The sequence below is a fragment of the Oncorhynchus tshawytscha genome, linkage group LG09 (genome assembly GCF_018296145.1).
Source record: "Oncorhynchus tshawytscha isolate Ot180627B linkage group LG09, Otsh_v2.0, whole genome shotgun sequence".
Classification (NCBI taxonomy): Eukaryota; Metazoa; Chordata; class Actinopteri; order Salmoniformes; family Salmonidae; genus Oncorhynchus; species Oncorhynchus tshawytscha.
Window position 1 is genome coordinate 72,261,036 of NC_056437.1, and position 22,549 is coordinate 72,283,584.

The following is a 22,549-nucleotide window of genomic DNA, read 5'->3' on the forward strand; positions in this document are numbered from 1 at the left end:
CCAACCGTAGAACAATGTAAGTCCTTTTAGAAATAACCTTGTGGCAATGAAATGGAGAGTGACAACGGAACCGGGTTCCCGCTGTGACCAGTGGCAGTCCCTCATCCTCTCTCCACAGTGATAGCTCCCTGTCAAATCAGGACAGGCTTGACAGGATTGGTTGGGTCTGGGCTCTGCCTGTGAGGGCGCCCAGAGAAGAGGCTGATGCCAGGTTTACACTCGTTTTTTCTGTTCAGTTGCTGCTGCTCATCACCAAGAGCCCGAGGAGAGAGGAAAGTTGGGATCCCAATACAACTTTGATGACTTCACTCGGTTGGATGACCCATAATGCAGAGTGTAATTGACAGTCTCCACCACCAGGCCAAAGACAACAGTGTCCCAAGGGCAAGATTAAGTTCCAAAAGAGTCCCTTCCATATCATGATCCCATAGAGTCAAATCTTCCATTCTTGATTCACTGGAAATAACGTTAACATTCTCACTCCTGCTCTATACTGGAAAGGAACATAGCCACTCCATCCATCCTATTCCCTAACTAACTGCTCAGTACTGAGAAATCTGTCCTTCTGCCTCTGAACAAGGCAGTTGACCCACTGTTCCTAGGCCGTCAACTGACTTGCCTAGTTAAAAACATTTTTTAAATGACACGGGGCCTGGTCTTGATCTGCCTTTGTGTGAAGCCTCAAGCCAGGGAACACATGGCTAACTGAAACCAGGCTAGTTAAGTTTGAGGCCTAATTCTTCAATGTGTGTCCAATGTATTCCACCCCGTCTGTCTCGCTTTGTCTGTCAGGCATGTGTCTGTGCAGCCATCCCCAGCCCGACTCTCCCTGCCTAGCTGCTTGTGTTCTGCAGTGTGGCCTGACCTCCACAGATCCTGTGATCTCTCATCATCATCGGAGGATGATGATTCAGTGTTTTGGGTCCTTCAGGTGCCCTAGGGGTGAGAGTCACACAGTCATGCGTTTTTTTCTTTTCCCCTTTGTTCGTTCAGTATTCCGACCTTGCCGGACCAACACTTGTCACGGACCGGCCAGCCAGGCAGCAATGGCGCCCCCCTGTGTCTCTAGGACATGTGTGACTATTCAGGGTGGAAAGGATGGAGGGGAGGTCAGGGCAGCCACAAACCCTCCTCCCCATTAAAGGATTAGGAAATAACCTCTACGTATACATACAGCTCTGTCATCAAGCCACCTACTCTCTACCAGTCTCTAGTCATCTGCTGATAAAGGGAGACATATATTTAGCATTTAGCCACCCGTCTCTGCTCAGTCTATGAGTATTGTGGTTGGGTCACACTAACAAACTAATGTAAATAATGATATATTATTACATTTCTTATCACAGTAGACATGAATATGTTTTCTGCTGGGAGGGGGTGTGTGTGAGAGGAATGTATGTGACTGCTTGTGATGTAGAGGAGAGGTGAGACTGAAAGAGAGAGAGGGAGGCAGATGACAGAACCAGAGGTGTAGGAGAAGATAGACAGAGCGAGGAGATGAAAAGAGGGGGAAATCGAGCAGATGAAAAGGAGGATGAAAAGAGACAGATGAGAGTGGATGAGAGAAGAGAGGGAAGGGAAGGCCTTGCTGGGGAGGGTGCCCTCAGCCAGGCCATAGCAGAGAGCGGTCTCTAGTGTCTCTCGTCTATATTTAGCAGCAGTCCACAGATTGCAGCGAGCGCTCAGGGGACGTGCATTCAGACCGGCAGGAACCGCTGCCATCCGTCCCACTGCCCAGGGCCACGCACGATCACAACTCACGCCAGCCAGCACGGGGTAGGGAGAGAAATAGGACCACTGCAGAGGGTTAAAAGACACATTCACACACTGTACAGTAAATACCAGCAGTGTGGGAGAGTGAAAATGATCATATATAATGTCACAACAGACGCCATCGAAGGAGGGTAGGGGACTTGGTTAATTACCAACAAACTGAGACTCTTGTAACTGCTGTGTTTGACACTGACAATACTGATTACATCAGACCATAAACATGTACAAGCTACGAAAAGTAGTGTCATAAAACGTTGCATTTAAAGGCTCAGTGCAGCCAAAAACATTATTTCCCTGTGTTTATCTATTTCACACTTCGACTTTGGAATAACACTGTGAAATTGTGAAAATTATGATGCCCTTTCAGTGCAAGAGCGGTTTGAAAAGAACAGCTGAAATGCCAGCCTTTTCTGGTGGGATGGAATTTTGACCTGCCTGGTGACGTTAGTAAATTAGTTAAACAGGCCAATAAGTAAGAGGGTTCCAAACCTCTCTGCCAATAACAGCAGGTTTAAAATGTTTCCCTCCCAGAGAGTCCTAACAAACCTGTTGTTTGAGAAATTACTCTTCGGTAAGAAGCTATTTGCTTATATTTACCATTTTAATTGTAGACAATCACTTAATCGTTACCAGAAATGATTTGATATCTAGATCATTAAAAAAATAGCTGCATTGGACTTCTAATAACCTGCTGGAACATTCCATATCTTAATGTACCGATGTCTCCACGAATGAAAACCACACCCAGAGTCCTCCCGAAGCTGCTCCAGACCGTTTTTTTGTCCCTCCAGGTCCAGTCCCGTCCCCCACCCTGCATCCCCGTATCCATTCTAGTAATCATGATGGGCATACAGCTGAGATGTCAGAGCTCTCTAGGTGTGACAGCCAGACGTAACCATACACCAAGTCATCAAGACAAGGGAATAATCCAGTATTAGTCAAGTGTAACACACACACACACACACACACATACACATATATATATATATATATATATATATATGTGGTTATATTTAAGCTATTACACAAATATGTCACGAGTCTTTGCCAAATGTTGTATCTTGGAGCCAATTCCTTGTGCACTCAGACTTTAGTTGGGTCAGTGGAAAAAGCTTTGGGAAACTTTGACTTACTTTTACATTTATCATCAGAGCACCAAGAGAGAGGCTCAGTTAGAAATAAAACCACCAGTGCGTCCATTTCTTTAACCTCCTTCCTCCCACCTTGCTACCTTTCCCGGTGGCTCTTTCTCAATTCATCTTTCGTCGTCTCCTTCTCAAAACCCATTGGAGGTGGTCCTAGGGGAGGGACCCTGGACCTTCTCGTCCAATAAAGGAGGCAAGGAGATAGAATGTGAGGAATCACAGAGACTAAGATAGAGGCTTTGTGCTCCAACACAGGGCAGCACACTTGTGGTGCATGTGACCCTGGTCTCGCCATCTATCTTCCGTGGCTGCCTATCCCCATCCAGAGGCCTGTCCATCGGTCACAGCCCACACAGCCCCCCAAAACAGACATGCCAAATCACTCACACGGACGCCTGTGCTCCAACATGGCGCTCTGCACTGCACACACCCACTTCTGCTGTCCATCACCGCCATATACATACAGTGCAATAACACATCAAGGTCATGACGTATATACAGTATTTTCCGAAAAGGAACCTCAATGTGAACCAAACTAAACACCTGGAAGGAAGTGAAGAAAACAAAGTTACCTCAGTTGGTTATGGATTCAAACAAAACTGATTTCACAAGCATCTTTATTTTTTTACTCAAAACAGACGCAAGATATCCAATTTCACAATAAAAAAAACTTTAAAAAACAATCAAGCCTGCTTTCAAGTCATCTTCCATCTACAAAACATTTGGGAATTTATACATGTCAAAAAATAAACAAAGACATTGATGAGGGGAAGCACCTCGGCAGTATTATTCATTGCGCTGATGACGAGAGGTGTCAGAGATGTTGCTATCCCGCCAGCCCCTACAACTGTAGATGCAATCCTATCATAATAACAGTCCCTCCTACAAGGAGAGCACGGGTGGCCAAAGTCTTAACAGGAGATTGCAGGATCTGTTGGGTTCCATATCAGTGCTTCATTGATTAACTTAAGTCATTGATGGGGGTAAGTGACCGCACCTGGTTAACACAGTCCACATAAATCACCAATATGAAAGCAGGAAACAAAACTGGCAGACTCCGCTTCCCTCTGTGACAATGTCCACCCACCTCAGTGGGGTTTATAGCCCCCATACAGTGTGGTGATGTTGTTTGTGGTGCTGGTGGTGGATGGTAGCACTCCAGTCGTTGTCTCCCCGTCTCCTGACACCTCACATGGGGTAGTTGAGCACCACGTCCTGCTTGGCCAGCTCCAACAACATAGGGTCATCAAAGAACTTGCTGATGCTCACATCCTCACTCAGACCCTGCATGGAAACCAGGGAGTCGGTCAGTCACATGGTCGTGATGTGCAGGGTCAATAGTACATACTTAAGGCACACCTCCCCTCACAGACATGGTGAAGGGGGTAGTGTACATACGTACCTTGCGCCGGCGTGTCTTGATCATGAACTCTCTTGCCAGGTGAGGGGCAGGCTGGGGCTCCAGCGGCCTGATCACAATGCTCTTGTCCAGAGGGTCACCAGGGACAATCTGGGGGGAGAGGAGATAGTAGAGAGTAGAAACAGGGATCATGAGAGGGTTGAAAATTTTAAAAAAGGGGAATGAGTGCAAAGGACAATATGGTCAGTTTGAGAAATTCCCCATCTAGTCTTCGGCTTCACACGATCCACACACTGACTAGATGTACAGAAGCTGAAACCTGAGCAGAGGCCTCCTATAATAGAGTCACCACCACTGAACCTTTCACCACTCAAACGCGTGATCTGTTCTCTGCTAGTCAGCTGGCGTTCTCCATGTCACTGAGTCAGGGGGATGTCCGTCACACTCTTCATCGCCGCAACGTTAGCACATCTAGTTCGGAGTAGAATGGCGTTTTAAAATGATTACTTAAACCCATCATCTTCACGGGCACCTCAATCCTGTTTTCATGCCTATGGGGGGGGGGTGAATCTCTTGGCCCCAAATCAGGCAAGGGGCTGTTTCGTCTACTCTGCAATCTCTCACTCCCTCCTCCGTGTGGGGCTGCGTTCCAATCCCAAAATGGCACCATATTCCCTATTTAGCCCTATGGGTCCTGGTCAATATTAGTGCACTAGCCTAAATAGTGAATAGGGTGCCCATTTGGGACAAATCCTAGGACTGTGCTGTAACAAAAGCCCAGGCCTGCGGGGGAAAGATTGAACGGGGGGAATCAATGGAGCGTCTGCAGCCCAATGAACAGATGGAGCAGGGCCGCTAAACGCCATCACACCACACTGTTTCTCCACACACGGGGAGGGGGTGATGGTCACGCTACGGAGAGGAATCACCCCCGTTTCAGTTTTACAGAAGAGGGGAGACTAGAAGTAGGCTGGGGTAAATGAGGGCGACGGGAGCAAATAAATTTTCTGACACAGCCAAAGAGGAGAAGAGAGAGAGACACACGACACAGGGGGGAAAGACAGAGACAACTGTAGCGTACACAATAGCTGCTGACTCAACACCCTTCTAGTCAGCATCCAAACCAATTTACTCAGAGTGGCAGGCATGAGCACGAGGTTCGTGACTCTGGCATCATTCTGTCCGAGTGTGTGTGCATGTGTATGTTAACACAGCTGGTGGGCATTAAGAAAGAGGGCACACATGTATGTGTGTGTGTGTGTGTGAGTGTCCGGCCGTTTGATCCCACCTGCCAGTGGTGGAAGACGGACAGGGAGAAGGCCTGGCCCTGTGTGTGTGTTCTCAGGTCAGTCTCAAAGCCAAACGAGTCGATGGCTGGGATGAAGGCCTTGATGGTGTAGAGGGGAGACCCGGGGATGGGGGCGTCCTGGGTCACATGACCTCTGTAGCACAACACAAAAACACAGCAGATAGAATTGTAACAACGACAACAACAAAACCACCACATTTGAGCAATCAGCACAATATTTCCACGTTCAACTTTCCAGATGAAGGTTTAAAAAAGGTCAGTCAAGAAGTTATGGGTGGGGTAATTGGGATGGTACAGAGGAGACATCGTTATTTAGTGGTTTGCGGACCTCACCTCCGTCTGGCCAGTACTGTGTACACAGCAGACACACAGTCAGCTGGGGCCTGGACCTCGACAAAGTAATAGGGCTCCATCAACCTGGGGGTGGCCTGCGAGGGACAGGAGAGGGACAGTAATTGGGACAGCCATTAGGAGAACCAGAGGAGAGGAGGGCAGGAGGGAGAGCCAGAGAAGATAGAGGGCAGGGGAGGAAAGAACAGTGGAGAAAGTCAAGGAGGAGACAAGCCTGAGAGGCAGGCAATGATGGAGGGATGCAAGGAACCAAAAGAAAAAAGGGGAAAAAAGGAGACACCCTTGAAAGAGGGAGGCTATCACACCTCAGTACAAACAAGAGCAAGTCGGAAGAAACCAGCACTTTAAATCAAGGTAATGTAACTCAGGAGAAAAAGGATAGGAAGCAAGAGAGGGAGCGAGAGTTAATGAAAGATGGAAGGAGAGGGTGAGGGAGGGAGGTAGAGAGACGATCTCACCATGAGGAAGGCAGAGTACACCACTCTCCTGGCTGTGGGGATGACCTGTCCTCCTCCTCTGTGTAGAGGCTCCTGCGCTATGACCGCATCCAGGATCTTAAACTTCACGTTTCTGATAGCTAGGGAGGGGACATACAGCGGTTAGGTGATTGCGTGAGTGAGTGAGTGATAGAGTGGCAAGACACTTACGTTCGTCACACAGAGGCCCCTCCCTGGTGCCCCACTGGAAGCCCTGGATGATGCTGTCCTTAACCGAGCCCAGCAGAGCCTTGTCCACCTGCACACAACGACACACCGTCAACTACCTGGAGACATATGCCTCATGCCAAGCTACGCACGTCTGAATACAGGTGGACACAAAATTGCCTTCATTACACCCAAGTGTCATAATCAAAGATCAATATGGAGAGATTGATTGTTCTCATTGATCATAATATTTCCTCGTCTTCCAGGTGGCATAACACTAACCCACGACCGATGTTGTTGTGCCCGATGACCGGCCACTCAATGGGTCAATGCCCCCATGATCACACCGGTGTCGACAGAGGGCCAACTCACTGACACATCCATCGATGCATTTTCACACATCTGCTAGACAGCAGTCATCCTAAATCACTCCAACACGCACTCACAATTCACACACAGTCTGTTTACAGTTAGGCCTAGAGACAGACAGGCTGACCCCAAAGTAGCCCAGCATGACCCCAGAGCCCTAGCCTGCCCAACTCACCTCAGCCCAACCTGACCCAAAGACCACCAGCCCTCCACACCACCCCTAGCCTATCCCCAGAGCCCTGGTCTCACCTCAGAAGGCAGGGTGTCATCTACCAGGATGTTAGGCCCGGTGGTGTCGGGCCCAAAGGCCCAGATAGACCTGGCAGCCAGCAGATCCCAGTCATACTTGGTCTGGAAAAACTCTCCCAGCTTCTTTCTGGAACCGTGGATTAAACAACAGGATGGATTAGTGAGTGGTGTCCATGGGGATGTGGGGTGGGGGTAACCGGAAGAGGAACAGAGGGGACAGAGTTGGTTTCATGGGATGTCAAGTTAAAGTGTGTCACTGCCTTGGCACCGTGGCTCACGTTGGCAATGCCAGGCCCAGATGGGTTCACAGATGAGCAGCACACAGCGGGCCGGACACTGTACACTTCCAACCACACACACACACACACACACACACACACACACACACACACACACCTGCGGATAGGATAGGCCTCAAGGTACGGTAAAGACAGGTGTCTGTTTGGGTTGAGACTCTGACATGTGGACAGTTAGAAGGATACAGCAGGTCTCTGTAGAAATAGGTGGTGTGCAGGTGTGTCCCGTACCTGTTCCATGTGATCTGCACCACCTCGTTCTCTATGTCCTCAGCCAGGCCCTTCTCCAGAGGCTCGGCAATCATGGTGATCTTATTCCTGTCAATAAAAACACACAACCGCCAATCACACAGGGGCGGCAGGTAGCCTAGTGATCAGAGCATTGGGCCAGTAACCGAAAGGTTGCGAGATCGAATCCCCGAGCTGACAAGGTACAAATCTGTCGTTCTGCCCCTGAACAAGGCAGTTGACCCACTGTTCCTAGGCCGTCATTGTAAATAAGAATTTGTTCTTAACTGACTTGCCTAGTTAAATAAAGGTTAAATAAAATTCAGACAAATCAGCCACAGCTCTCAATCTCCCACCCATCCACACAGCACATGAAACCTCACACCTCAACATGGGACCGAATGCATCCCATATGACACCCTATTCCCTATATAATGCACTACTTTCGACCAGAGCCCTATGGGGTGCCATTTGGGACGCAACCAGTCTACACTAGTCGTTTAGTGTACTGTAGGCTAGGTCACTGGTGACCCATGGGAGATGGGGGATGCTTACTTCTTGTTCGGTGTCTCGGCAAAGCACTTGAGAGACGACGTCTCCACTACAGTCTCACAGAAGGTCACCACGGGGTCAGCCACCTGGGAGAAAGAGGGAAACATTCAGTACTGGAAAACTAATCAAGGATTAACACCAGACATGAAGGGTATTTTGTTTAAGATGTTACAATTCCGATACAGGAAGATTAGTTTGTTGTTCCAATTGGGTGAAGGGACATGTGAGAGAGCGAGAACTGACCTTGATGTCGATCTCAGAGTACATCTTCCGCAGGTCATGCATGACACAGTCCAGGTAGAGTTCCCCAGTACCCAGGATAACGTGTTCCCCTGACTCCTCCACCTTGGTGGTGAGGGATGGGTAGCTCTTATTGACCTTCCGCAGTCCGTCCAACATCTTGGGCAGCTCTGACGGGTTGACTGGTTCCACAGCGATCTTGATGACAGACGCAGTGTTGAACTTGAGCGGCCGGAAGATCTGGGCTTCCTCGTTCCCTCTGGGCTCGGTGATGGTGGCTGTCTTGACGATGGGCTGGTCACAGCCCTCAATGAGAACCCAGTTGCCAGCAGGCACACGGTTCACCTCTATCTGGTACCTGTGGTTTAGAACGTGAAGGGGGTAAATGACAGACAACTTCTCATACTGAACACTTAGGTGGTGAAGGATACGCAAAAAAACATGGTGTATAATACACACGTGAAATAGGACAAATATAAGTGTAACAGTATAGCTTCCGTCCCTCTCCTCGACCCTACCTGGGCTGGAACCAGGGACCCTCTGCACACAACAACTGACACCCACGAAGCATCGTTACCCATCGCTCTACAAAAGCCGCGGCCCTTGCAGAGCAAGGAGAACAACTGCTTCAAGGTCTCAGAGCGAGTGACGTCACAGATTGAAACGCTAGTGCGCTAACTACGCTAACTAGCTAGCCATTTCACATAGGTTACAGAAGCACCCACCAAATCATGATGGTCATTATTGTATTGAGGACCAGAGACTAGGGAGGAAACACAGAGGGGTTAGACTAATGAATACATAACCGTCAACTTGTTATAATGAACACACTCATTCTTTGCCCAAAATGGCCCCCTATTCCCTATATAGCGCATTACTTTTGACCAGGGCCCATAAAGCTCTCGTCCTAATTTGAGCACCATGTACGGAAGAGTGTGCCATTTGGGACGCAGGTCAAGTGATGTGTCCGCGAGGTGGCATATTAACAATGCCTGTCCTTACCTGGCGACGTTGATCCAGAGGCGTCCCACCGTGCAGACCTGCGAGTCCTCCTCGTCCTCCAGAGTGTAGTTCTCACCCAGCACCTTGACTGGCTGGCCCGCCTGGATGGTACCGCTCAGCACCCGGCCGAACGCGTGGAACTGCACCCCGTCCTCAGTACTGTACATCTTAGTGGTGTGGCACATCAGAGGACCCTGGTGGGAGGGGAAAGAGAACGAGCAATAGAGAAGGGATACAGGGAGAGAGGAAATAAATAAACTTAGTTATTAACCTTTTCTAACAGAATTCAAAAGCAACTATTTGTTACATCTCAAGCTTCTCCCTTCATTATTGGCTAGAGGATCTCTGAAGGGCATTTGGAATGTTTGTGATCGATTTTTTTTTAACAACTCACTTCACTCCCAGTCAATTCCAAATCACCCGCTTGCTTAATTGCGATTCCAATTGCAATGAGGCTATTGATTAACACTGAAAACAGATTCCCCCTACTATAAACCAACTACCATCCGTCTCTCTTGCCTCTTCTCACCCCCAGCCCCAGGGCCTGTTTCCCCCCACTCCGTCACACTCACATCAGGGTCGCATTCTGCCATGGCCTCCCCCAGGTCTGAGTCCAGTCCTCCAGTGTAGCTGTGCTCTATCTTATTCTTGGCACCCCCCTGTGGTGAGGGGATGTGCTGCACGCACATGTCCACAAAGCCTGCAGGAGGGAGGTCATGCTCGGCATCACAATAATATGCTTGTCACACTCACCAGAAACATAACATTGAGTGCAATTACACCACTGATTATCCAAGAGTGTAGGTGGATACACTGGCCAGAGCACACGGAGGGTGAGCGATAACCACGTACAGTGAGTCATTGTGTACGCAAACTAAGAGCCTATAATGAGAATGCGTACAATAGAATTAGGCCTTGCTAAAGACAGGAGATAAACATGGCTCAACTGTAAACGACCTCTGTGAATAAGATTAAACACGATACAGTTATTGGCGGTAGATGAGGCAGTAGAGGTCAGAGAGGAAACGGGGGTGGCGGATGGCGTACGTACCAGTGAACTCTCCGAAGAAGCGCTTACAGACCAGCCTGAGTAGAGGTCTGATGTTGAGCTTCAGCTCCTCTTTGACCAGGTGGATCCCCAACTCATCCAGCACCCGAGGCAGAGACGTGTCACAGTCACCCACCACCTGGGAGGGAAAGAGAGAGAAGAGGGAAGTTTACTTTTCAGACATGCTAGCGCTACTTAAAGACTTCTATGGAATGGGGTGGTCATCTGGGTCAAGTCATGGAGTCCAAACAAGAAAATGTGACGGCATCTCCCATGAATGGCCACAACAACACTTTTCAATTCATCGCGCTCCTATTGAGTTCATAAGCGGACGCGTTTCGCCGGGTCTTTCTCAAAGGGCGCTTTCTGTGACAAAGACCGATCGAGGTCGCAATGAGTCAGCTTTTAGAGCACCGTGAACTGAAAACACTGTTGCGGTCTTTTATGGGAGACGCAATCCCCTTTTCTTTTTTGTACTCACAGGGATAGTGTTTGAGGGAACAGACATGTCTACACTAAAGAAATCATCTGTGCATGTAGTAGGGTTGCACATTTTGGGGAAAATTCGGGTGGAATCTTTCTGCGGGAATTAATGGAAATATATGCAAATTAATATTAATACCATTTAAATGTAGATGTTTTTTGCATTTGATATATTTACCATATCATATGGAGACAGATACATAAACATTTTACCTTATCATAAGTAGACATCATTTCAAATGATTAAATCCTTCCAATAGAAATAAAACAAACAATTTAGTTATGAATTGAAATTTAATTAATGAGTTGACTCTTTACATGGGATGATTTCACTGAACAACAAAAGGGAATATTGAATGATCCATCGCATCTCCCAAAAATGTTTTCAACATACATCTGTAAAATGATCCCAAACAAGGACCAGTTGCGCTCTGAGGCGGTTGATGTTGGTGGGATGATTAGGCATCAGGGGAAAGAGCCTCAGATCCACAAAGTCCCTTCCACCAGGTGGCTGATGAGACATGTTGGCACGCCTGCCATATTGCATCTCCATCCCAAAGCCCTTGCTTGGAAGTGTACTTCACCAGACTGTCAAGAACCATGCCCTCATCCAGGCCAATGTGGTGAGACACCATAGGCCTTGTTGATCTCTGCACCAGACAGGATGCTCTTGCCAGCATACTTGGGGTCCAATATGTACGCTGCGGCGTGTATGGGCTTCTGGCAGAAGTCTTCATGCTTTTTGATGTATTTCAGATCTGCAGTTTCCTCTGCTTGGAGCAACAGTGAAGTGGGCAGGGCAGTACATATTAATTATCTTACATCTGTAAGCAGAGTCTGAACACCAGTCAGGATGGCATTGTCTCCCTCAATCTGTGCAATGGCTACTGCTATACGTTTCAGGAGTTTCAGGCTGCTCTCCCAAAATACATCATCCAGGAGGATCCTCTTGATGGGGGTGTCCATATCGGCCAACTCCAAGAAATGGCTATATCACAGAGACTCCTTGCCCTCTAGGAGACTGTCAAACATGATGACAACGGGTGTTGCTGGGCAGCTTCAATGTGGTGCTCTTATTCTTCTCACTTTGCTTGGAGAGGTAGATTGCTGCTATAACTTGATGACCCTTCACATACCTAACAATTTCCTTGGCTCTCTTGTAGAGTGTTTTTCAGTGCCATGATGTCCTTGAGCAGATTCAATGCATGAGCAGCACAGCCAATGGGTGTGATGTGAGGGTAGGACTCCTCCACTTTAGACCAACTCTGTTGAACTCTGCATCCAGCAAATGAGTAGATAAAACATGTCTGGTTGGAGGGGTGTATGCTGGGCAAAGAACATTCAGAAATCTCTTCCAATACACATTGCCTGTGAGCATCAGAGGTGAACCAGTTGCATACACAGCTCGAGCAAGACATTTATCAGCATTTCTCTGACTACGTTCCTCCATTGAGTCAAAAAAACGCTTGATTCCAGGAGGACCATGAGCTGTTGCTATCGATAAGGTGTCTGATTCATCATGTTCACATCAAATAGAAGTAGAGGGACTTTTGTCAGAGGTTACTTGTGAGCTCCTGAAGGAACTTTATGCACTTGGCCAGATGATTCTGCATCTTTGTTACATTATTCACATATGATTTGGCACAGCTTTTCCTTCTACATTAGCTGCAGGGAAATGTCTCCACACATTAGATAACGCCTGTGGCATTTTCCTGTAAAGATGAGAAAAAAGGAGTAAATGTTATATATATATATATATATATATATATACATACAATTCCATGTACAGATAAATAGTTAAGCAGTTAGGTTAAACAACTCCTTTGTAAGATAAATGTTTTAAAATTAAACATGTATGGAAACATTTAAGGTGAATTAACACTCAGTTAGCACCCACACGGTAGCATAAACTACCTAGCAGAAATTGTTATCAAGTTAGAAATGATTTAAACACACTTTGCTGTAGGCTACTATTTACTTGTTAACAAAAAATTATGTATGTGATATAAAATATATTCACCCCACCCAGTATTGTAATCAAAACTTACCAGAAAGCGTGTAGTCCTTGGCTCACACAGTGTAGTAGTGTGGGCTCAATAGCATCTCATTAGTGTGCAAGATCTTGAGAATCAGCTGTACATGTGATGGAAGAGTGCAATGCACATGTGACGGAAGACTGCACCGTGCATGCAGAGGGTTGCAATTCCATTGAATTGGGGATAGTTTAATAAAAATATGCTACAAGACCTAGAATTGCCTGATGTGTATCCCACAAAAAAAAGATTCACTGTTATAAGTAAATATTTTGCTGAATTAAACCATGGAAAATTTCCGAAATTTTCCCAGAAAGTGTCCGACCCTTTGCAACCCTAGCATGTAGCGTATAAGATTTGTTTCCTAGGAGATGATTGCATTAGAGGGGTCTTACCTGAGATAGGATCTTGTACAGAGGCTCCAACACAAACTCCACAAAGCTACGCTGGGAGTTACTGGTGGGGGCTTTCTTAGTGAACCTGCGCCTGAGGAGAGAAGACAAAACAGGGTTATCGTCGTGCATTACAGACAAAAAGTCTAAATGACACTAAATGAAAACCACTTACGTTTTGGGGTTGAAATAAATGTCTCCCCACAGCCTCTTGGCAAACTCTGTGTAGTTGATGTCACCTGCAACACCAGAGAGAAGGGTTAACAGTTCATTTTTAACAGTTATTAGTAGGGTTAAAACTAGGGATGCACGATATATCGGTGGACATATCAGAATCGGACAATATTAGCTAAAAATGCATCGATATCGGCCTGATGTCTAGTTTAACGGCGATGTTAAAAACCAGTGTCAAAGCTGCCGTACATACCTACAGTTGAAGTCAGAAGTTTACATACACCTTAGCCAAATACATTTAAACTCAGTTTTTCACCATTTCTGACATTTAATCCTGGTAATAATTCCCTGTCTTAGGTCAGTTAGGATCAACACTTTGTTTTAAGAATGTGAAATGTCAGAATAATTAGTAGATAATTATTTATTTCAGCTTTCATTTCTATCACCACATTGCCAGTGGGTCAGAAGTTAACATACACTCAATTAGAATTTTGTAGCATTGCCTTTAAATTGTTTAACTTGGGTCAAACGTTTTGGGTAGCCTTCCACAAGCTTCCCACAATAAGTTTGGTGAATTTTGGCCCATTCCTCCTGACAGAGCTGCTGTAACTGAGTCAGATTTGTAGGCCTCCTTGCTTGCACATGCTTTTTCAGTTCTGCTGACAAATATTCTATGGGATTGAGGTCAGAGCTTTGTGATGGCCACTCCAATACCTTGACTTTGTTATCCTTAAGCCATTTTGCCACAACTTTGGAAGTATGCTTGGGGTCATTGTCCATTTGGAAGACCCATTTGCAACCAAGCTTTAACTTCCTGAGTGATATCTTGAGATGTTGCTTCAATATATCCACATAAATTTCCTCCCTCATGATGCTATTTATTTTGTGAAGTGCACCAGTCCCCCCTGCAGCAAAGCACCAACATAACATGATGCTGCCACCCCCAGGCTTCACGGTTGGGATGATGTTCTTCGGCTTGCAAATCTCCCCCTTTTACCTCCAAACATAACGACATAAGACAGAATGCGTCTCCTTCCTGAGTGGTATGATGGCTGCGTGGTCCCATGGTATTTATACTTGCGTACTATTGTTTGTAAAGATGAACGTGGTACATTCAGGCGTTTGGAATTTGTCCCAAGGATGAACCAGACTTGTGGAGGTCTACAATTCTTTTTCTGAGGTTTTGGCTGATTTCTTTTGATTTTCCCATTATGTCAAGCAATGAGGAACTTAGTTTGAAGGTAGGCCTTGAAATACATCCACACCTCCAATTGACTCAAATTATGTCAATTAACGTATCAGAAGCTTCTAAAGCCATGACATAATTTTCTGTAAATTTCCTAGCTGTTTAAAAGGCACAGTCAACTTAGTGTATGTAAACTTCTGACCCACTGGAATTGTGATACAGTGAATTATAAGTGAACTAATCTGTCTGTAAACAATTGTTGGAAAAATGAATTGTGTCATGCACAAAGTAGATGTCCTAACTGACTTGTCAAAACTATAGTTTGTTAACAAGAAATGTGTGGAGTGGTTGAAAAACGAGTTAATGACTCCAACCTAAGTGTATGTAAACTTCCGACTTCAACTGTATATAACGTAGGTACATAACGTAATGACGGTCACGCAAAATTTTGCGCTACACTTGCGACACAGAATTCCTAACCTAGCCCACAATGTCTGCCCATAATGGAATTCATTGCCCTTGACAATCAACCGTTCTCTGTCGTAGGTGAAGCTGGCTTGCGCTGACTGGTCAAGCACCGGTACACACTACCAAGTGCGCTATTTTTTCAGATGTTTCCCTACCGGAGTTACACAGTAGTACTGCTATTAGCTTCACGACATACATACTATGGAATGCTGTTTGGGTCTTTGCGTGTCAAAACAGATAAAGTAAGCACTGTCAAAGCTGTATAAAAAAGTATGCAAACACCAGCCATGCACGATGTGTTTACAATAGAGCGTTGGTAATAGAGCATCATTTGTTCGACCGCAATTTCTGGGGTAGCTAGCTTTAGCTTGGTACCTAGCTAGCACCAATACAACCAGCCTGAAAACAATGACCAGCAGAAACTGCAGTCATTTTCATTATTCTTAGCAATGATTTAGGAATCCTTGTGAGGAAATATTAGCTAGGTTGCCACTTGTTCACCTACTGAAATTGAACTTCAGTTAGCTAGCCAGCTACTTAACCCTGTTGCCCAAAGCTAACGTTATAAGTAGCCAGCTAGCTTCATCTGGCTAGTGAGGCTCGACCAGACCGGGTTGTGTTGTGAAGCTAGCCACAATAAAGATTAAGCATAATAGTGGAATTTACGGTTTGCCTTCAAAATAAAAGTATGTAATTGACAGTGACACAAATGAATACAAATAGTACAATTATGCCATACTTTTATTTTGAAGGCTAAATGCAAAGTCCACTATTGTGGCTAATCCTTAATGTGGCTAGCTTCACATACAGTGGGGCAAAAAAGTATTTAGTCAACCACCAATTGTGCAAGTTCTCCCACTTAAAAAGATGAGGCCTGTAAATTTTCATCATAGGTACACTTCAACTATGACAGACAAAATGAGAAAGAAAATCCAGAAAATCACATTGTAGGATTTTTAATTAATTAATTTGCAAATTATGGTGGAAAATAAGTATTTGGTCACCTACAACAAGCAAGATTTCTGGCTCTCACAGACCTGTAACTTCTTCTTTAAGAGACTGCTCTGTCCTCCACTCGTTACTTGTATTAATGGCACCTGTTTGAACTTGTTATCACTATAAAAGACACCTGTCCACAACCTCAAACAGTCACACTCCAAACTCCACTATGGCCAAGACCAAAGAGCTGTCAAAGGACACCAGAAACAAAATTGTAGACCTGCACCAGACTGGGAAGACTGAATCTGCAATAGGTAAGCAGCTTGGTTTGAAGAAATCAACTGTGGGAGCAATTATTAGGAAATGGAAGACATACAAGACCACTGATAATCTCCCTCGATCTGGGGCTCCACGCAAGATCTCACCCCGTGGGGTCAAAATGATCACAAGAACGGTGAGCAAAAATCCCAGAACCACACGGGGGGACCTAGTGAATGACCTGCAGAGAGCTGGGACCAAAGTAACAAAGCCTACCATCAGTAACACACTACGCCGCCAGGGACTCAAATCCTGCAGTATCAGACGTGTCCCCCTGCTTAAGCCAGTACATGTCCAGGCCCGTCTGAAGTTTGCTAGAGAGCATTTGGATGATCCAGAAGAAGATTGGGAGAATGTCATATGGTCAGATGAAACCAAAATATAACTTTTTGGTAAAAACTCAACTCGTTGTGTTTGGAGGACAATGAATGCTGAGTTGCATCCAAAGAACACCATACCTACTGTGAAGCATGGGGGTGGAAACATCATGCTTTGGGGCTGTTTTTCTGCAAAGGGACCAGGACGACTGATCCGTGTGAAGGAAAGAATGAATGGGGCCATGTATCGTGAGATTGAGTGAAAACCTCCTTCCATCAGCAAGGGCATTGAAGATGAAACGTGGCTGGGTCTTTCAGCATGACAATGATCTCAAACACACCGCCCGGGCAACGAAGGAGTGGCTTCGTAAGAAGCATTTCAAGGTCCTGGAGTGGCCTAGCCAGTCTCCAGATCTCAACCTCATAGAAAATATTTGGAAGGAGTTGAAAGTCCGTATTGCCCAGCAACAGCCCCAAAACATCACTGCTCTAGAGGAGATCTGCATGGAGGAATGGGCCAAAATACCAGCAACAGTGTGTGAAAACCTTGTGAAGACTTACAGAAAACATTTGACCTCTGTCATTGCCAACAAAGGGTATATAACAAAGTATTGAGATAAACTTTTGTTATTGACCAAATACTTATTTTCCACCATAATTTTTCTTCATTTTGTCTGTCATAGTTTGAAGTGTACCTATGATGAAAATTACAGGCCTCTCTCATCTTTTTAAGTGGGAGAACTTGCACAATTGGTGGCTGACTAAATACTTTTTTGCCCCACTGTAGATGGGTCCGACCACCATTAATCAAATAAGACTGTCTTATAAATTAGGGTTGTTTTAGATGACACCTAGCTAACTATAGCTACTGAAACAGATGTCGTGTTCCTATGTTTCTGGGGAAGAACATTGTTTGCATCCATGAGCTAGCTTTTTTATTTTATGATCAGCACTGTAGGTGCGCAAGACATCTTTTTAGACACGCAAAGACCCAAACGGCATACCATAGAAATCCTGGTTGAGAATGAAACGACTGAAGAAATTAACAACGAAACAGCACAGCAAGTAAGTGAAAGAAATAGGTTTTGATTATGTTTCACTGGTAACGGGGACATATGTAAACGGCAACAAAATAATTGTTTGGTCGGTGTGGTGTGTGTGTAACCTTGATTTAACTAGGAAAGTCGGTTAAAAACAAATTCTTATTTACAATGAGGGTCGTCTCACCGTAGGTGTCGGAGTAGATCTTGGCGAAGGAGCCCAAGGTGAAGCAAACACAGTACTGAGAGCTGGCGAAACACACGTTCCCCAGGAGAGGAGACACCACCAGGTTCTCGTCTGTAGAGTAGGTGCTGAGGGAAAGGGAAGAGCGGAGCCACAGTCAATGACACACACTGGACACTATAATACAACAGGCTAATCTCAATGCTAGTAGTTTTCACATTCATGGTTTCACTCTGCAATGGAATCTTCTTTACAAATGCTCTGTTTGCTACTCATAGTAATCTCATCTGAAAAAAGTTTATTTCCTTTCCTCCACACCCCTGTGTCAACCAGTAGCCATGGTTACCAGGCCCTCCCCACGTCAGTACCTGAGCATGGCGTTGACCTCGTCCACTATGTGGCGTAGTTTGTAGTAGGCGTCTGTAGGGGGCAGCTTAAGCTCCACGATGAGGCGGTCCACCTTATTGATGCAGATGGTGATGGCCAGACGCTCCTGGACTGCGTGCTTGATCAGACGCTCTGTGTTTAACATCACCTAAAGACACAGAGAGGGGCAGAGAGGCCTGGGTTAGGGGAGAAATGGTACAGTTGACTTTCTGGGGCCAGGCCTCAGAGGTGGAAACACAAAAGCCTGCGTCTTTAGGCCAAACACCGAAGCAAAGTCTGATAAGAGAAGTGAGACAAGATAGTGAATCTCTCTGAGGTGAGTGGGGATTTGAGCTAAAAAAAGAAAAAGTAAGAGCACCCACCCCTTCTGCTGCGTCGATGAAAAGCACGATGCCGTCGGAGAGTCGGATGCCTGATGTCACCTCATCCGAAAAGTTGACGTGGCCTGCAGGGACGACAAAGGGTATGAGGTCCCGCTCTGCCTTTCTAAAGCAGCCAACCCAACATCACACACAGTGAGGCGGTAAATTATATCAATCAACCGCCCTTGATTACTCTTTTAATCTCCCATACGTTTCCTAGGAACACAAGCATTTCGCTACACCCGTAATAACATCTGCTAAATATGTGTATGTGACCAATAACATTGGATTTTATGTTGATTTGCATACCTGGTGTGTCCATGATGTTGAAGAGGAAGGATTTGCCTCTGGAGTCTGGAAGAACCATTGTGACAGGGGTGCTCTTGATACCAACCCCTCGCTGTGGAGGCACCAAATAGGAGTCAGCACAACGCACTTATATGGGAGATAAACAATTCTGCAAGAACTTGTCATAGCTCTGAATACAATAAAAACGTACCTCCTGTTCAGTGAACAGGATATCTGTGTAACGGAGCTGAAATACCAAGGAAAAATGCAGTGAATTAATGGCTAATTTACAGTATACACAGAGCATTTCAGATTCAAATCAAATGTTATTTGTCACACACACATGTTTAGCAGATGTTATTGCGGGGGTAGCGAAATGCTTGTGCTTCTAGTTCCGACAGTGAAGCAATATCTAAAAAGTAATATCTAACAATTTCACAACAAATACCTAATACACACAAATCTAAGTAAAGGAATGGAATTAAGAATATATACATATATGGACGGGCAATGTCAGAACGACAGAGATTCAGTAGATAGTATAGGAATGGAATTAAGAATATATAAATATATGGACGGGCAATGTCAGAGCGACAGAGATTCAGTAGATAGTATAGAATACAGTATATACATATGAGATGAGTAATGCAAGATATGTAAACATCATTAAAGTGACATTATTTAAAGTGACTAGTGTTCCATTTATTAAAGTGGCCAATGATTTCAAGTCTCTGTATGTAGGCTGCAGCCTCTCTGATTATAGGATTTCTCCAAATTAGGATGAAAGGTGAGCAGCAAGTTTGGGGCAGTTTAGTCAAGCTGAGGCGTAAACTCACATCCATGTCATCTCTCTTCCTGATCTCTGGGTGTGTCTGTTCAATCAGGCAGTCCACGAAACACGTCTACAGACAATAAACAAATCCATTAAATCACAATAATGCCAACAGTCTAGTTACTAACATCCATGATTTAGCTAGGTCTGGCTCTAAAGCAGGTCAATTGCTGAGTTTTTAACCTTGCCGTGGTGCAGGTGGCCACACAGGGTGACGTTACGGATCAGCTCGGGACTGTCCATTAGGTCAGCCAGGAACCTGCAGAAGAGGAGAGGTAGGGGTTAAACATGGACCTTTGGTGAGTATAGACAGAGACAGACAGACGCAGGTCTAGTTTACAACAGTCAAACTTGTGAACAGTCAATTACATACTCCATGTCATAAACAGTGGAAGGTAGCTCCTGTTCCATCAGAGTGAACTGCTTGTTCCTTACAGGCTTGATGATGGGTTCTGATGGGGATGGAGAGAAAATGGGAATAAGTTTAATACTATCTGAATTAATGCATATATGTGCTTGTGTATAAGTGAAACTGTGTTTGTGTGTGTGGTGTCTGACCTGTGAGGGGCTGTGCGTCCTCTTCCTGGACTAAAGTTTCCACCTCCGGCCCGTACACTTCCTCTGCTGTAGGATAGTATTTCTTATCCTCGTGCAGAACTACCTCCATTCCTGGGACATCTTCATCAGCATCAGCCGGCTCATCATCCTCATCCTCATCAGCCTTCACAAAGCAGAAAGGGACACAAGCATGTCATGAAATGACCAGACATTATAAACAACCCTACTTCATTTTTGTTAGAATGCGTTGTAATGTGCATTAACGTCTATGCTCTCTATTGATTTCAGTAAACAAACCTCATCCGCATCTCTGTCATCCGTCTCCAGATCATCATCCTCGTCAGAGTCTAGTTCTGGACCAATGTAGTTCCCAAACTCGTCATACAGATCCGTCTCCATTGTGAAAGGGACTGAGTAAGAGGAAAACATAATGGATTAGCATTAAAACTGCATCACACCCACGCACATGATTTAGCCTTCTGCAAAGTGTACCTTCTACAAACCAATGAATGTTGTCTACTTTAACTCTGCAATTAGTTAGCTGTGTTACTGGTTCAGATGTTCATGTATAACGTTTCAGATGCACACACACACGCACACACACACACACGCGCGCTAGATACTACATGCATTGGCGAGTAAGTTGAGAAAATCATGAAAAGAAACCCATCAAACTCACACCTCAAAGACAATGGTTCACTTTAAAAAGGCCTGAAATGTGCAACTTTGTAATACAGATATTTAGTAGCTACAGTAATCTCTTAGCTAGCTAGTTAGCAGATAGCAGTTATATAGGGAATGAATAGCATCCCTAACCAACGGACAGGCTGTGTTGCGGTTGATGATGTTTCGATTTTCTACAATAAAGTAGCAAGCTTGTTCTGGAGAATATATCAGCACAAAAACACATAACGTTACCTTGATGTGCAAAAAGAGCGGTAGTTTCAAATTTGTATCACTATTTTCCTAATTATTTGAACTGTTCACAATGTTTTCTCTTCTGTTTCCAAACCATGCACATGTAGGACCCCTCAATGCAAACGGACGTCGAGCGTAGGTGATGCACAAATGTAGACTATCTTCATATTGCCTGATTGTATATTTTATTAAAGTACAATGCATTAAAAATAATGATATTCAAATAATATATCTATGGTTATTTGTTTTATGAAATGTATATAACATGTACAGTCCACAGATATTGTATTTGCTAATATATTTGGAAGAAAATGTTCATGCGCGCGAAGTCTCTTGCCTTGGCTATATTTTTTGTACAGGCGCATATTTTACATGAACGACAAGCGAGATAACTCAGGATAGATATTTGGTACTGAAAGTCAATGTTTGTGTTAGATGGATTTGTAGGTTTGTTATAAAGGCCTAGTGCACTCAAAATGTTGTTTTCTGTATTTTGTGTCATATTGTACAACAGCTAATGAAACTAACATTGTAAAAACTATTTTAACAGTACAAAAGATTTGATCAGCAGCTACTAGTTTCCAAACAATTTGAGACATATTTTCATGCACATATTTTAAAATCTGCATAAAACAATATGAGCATTTTCCCACCAGAAATGTGTTTCTACCAAACTGACTTTTTGTGGATAAAAGGCTGTGTCTGATGACATAGTGCACATAAAAAACAATTTGCTGTTAAATTCACATGTACCGAATGAAAAATACAAGTTAAATGGGTTTCCATCGCCTTTTCAACTTTACTGATGGTTTTGTCACAAAAACTGTTTCTTTATATAGCAAATATGTCCACTATGGTCTTGGTACAAGCACTCTAGCCAACAGCTTGCAGATACAGTGAAGGTAGGCTACCTACATTATGAGATTATTATTATAAGAGTGATATTATTTGTATTTGTAAAACGGCAGCCCATCATTGATCATCATGTCACAAGAATAAGACCCTTGATATTTATTGTAAAGAAGCATAAAGCTCATCACCTTGCACATTCACCACCCTGTGAAGATAATCATAACTTATTCATCTTTATTTGATTTATTTTTA

General features: G+C 44.8%; 1 protein-coding gene across 1 annotated transcript; it reads right to left on the reverse strand.

Annotated features, from left to right (window-relative positions):
- Positions 1–3,518: 3,518 nt before the first annotated feature.
- LOC112258601 (116 kDa U5 small nuclear ribonucleoprotein component) lies at positions 3,519–21,595 on the reverse strand. Its single transcript, XM_024433080.2, has 26 exons — positions 21,446–21,595; positions 20,825–20,937; positions 20,528–20,690; positions 20,343–20,421; positions 20,153–20,228; positions 19,974–20,039; positions 19,349–19,384; positions 19,159–19,249; positions 18,850–18,932; positions 18,469–18,635; positions 18,104–18,228; positions 13,650–13,713; positions 13,478–13,568; positions 10,570–10,705; positions 10,091–10,218; positions 9,519–9,712; positions 8,520–8,874; positions 8,280–8,362; positions 7,728–7,814; positions 7,201–7,327; positions 6,586–6,673; positions 6,397–6,515; positions 5,921–6,015; positions 5,567–5,720; positions 4,321–4,428; positions 3,519–4,202 (listed from the first exon to the last, which is right to left on the reverse strand). Exons 2-26 carry the CDS (start codon positions 20,924–20,926, stop codon positions 4,107–4,109), a joined length of 2,913 nt encoding a protein of 970 aa, XP_024288848.2. The 5' UTR covers positions 20,927–20,937; positions 21,446–21,595; the 3' UTR covers positions 3,519–4,106.
- Positions 21,596–22,549: the final 954 nt, after the last annotated feature.

Excerpts from the sequence above, each read along its gene's own strand:
- LOC112258601 (XM_024433080.2), bottom strand. The coding sequence starts at position 20,926 with ATGGAGACGGATCTGTATGACGAGTTTGGGAACTACATTGGTCCAGAA. Across the intron at positions 20,691-20,824 it reads ATGACAGAGATGCGGATGAG|GCTGATGAGGATGAGGATGA; the intron begins GTTTGTTTACTG and ends TGCTTTGTGAAG. Across the intron at positions 6,516-6,585 it reads GGGGCCTCTGTGTGACGAAC|CTATCAGAAACGTGAAGTTT; the intron begins GTAAGTGTCTTG and ends TCCCCTCCCTAG.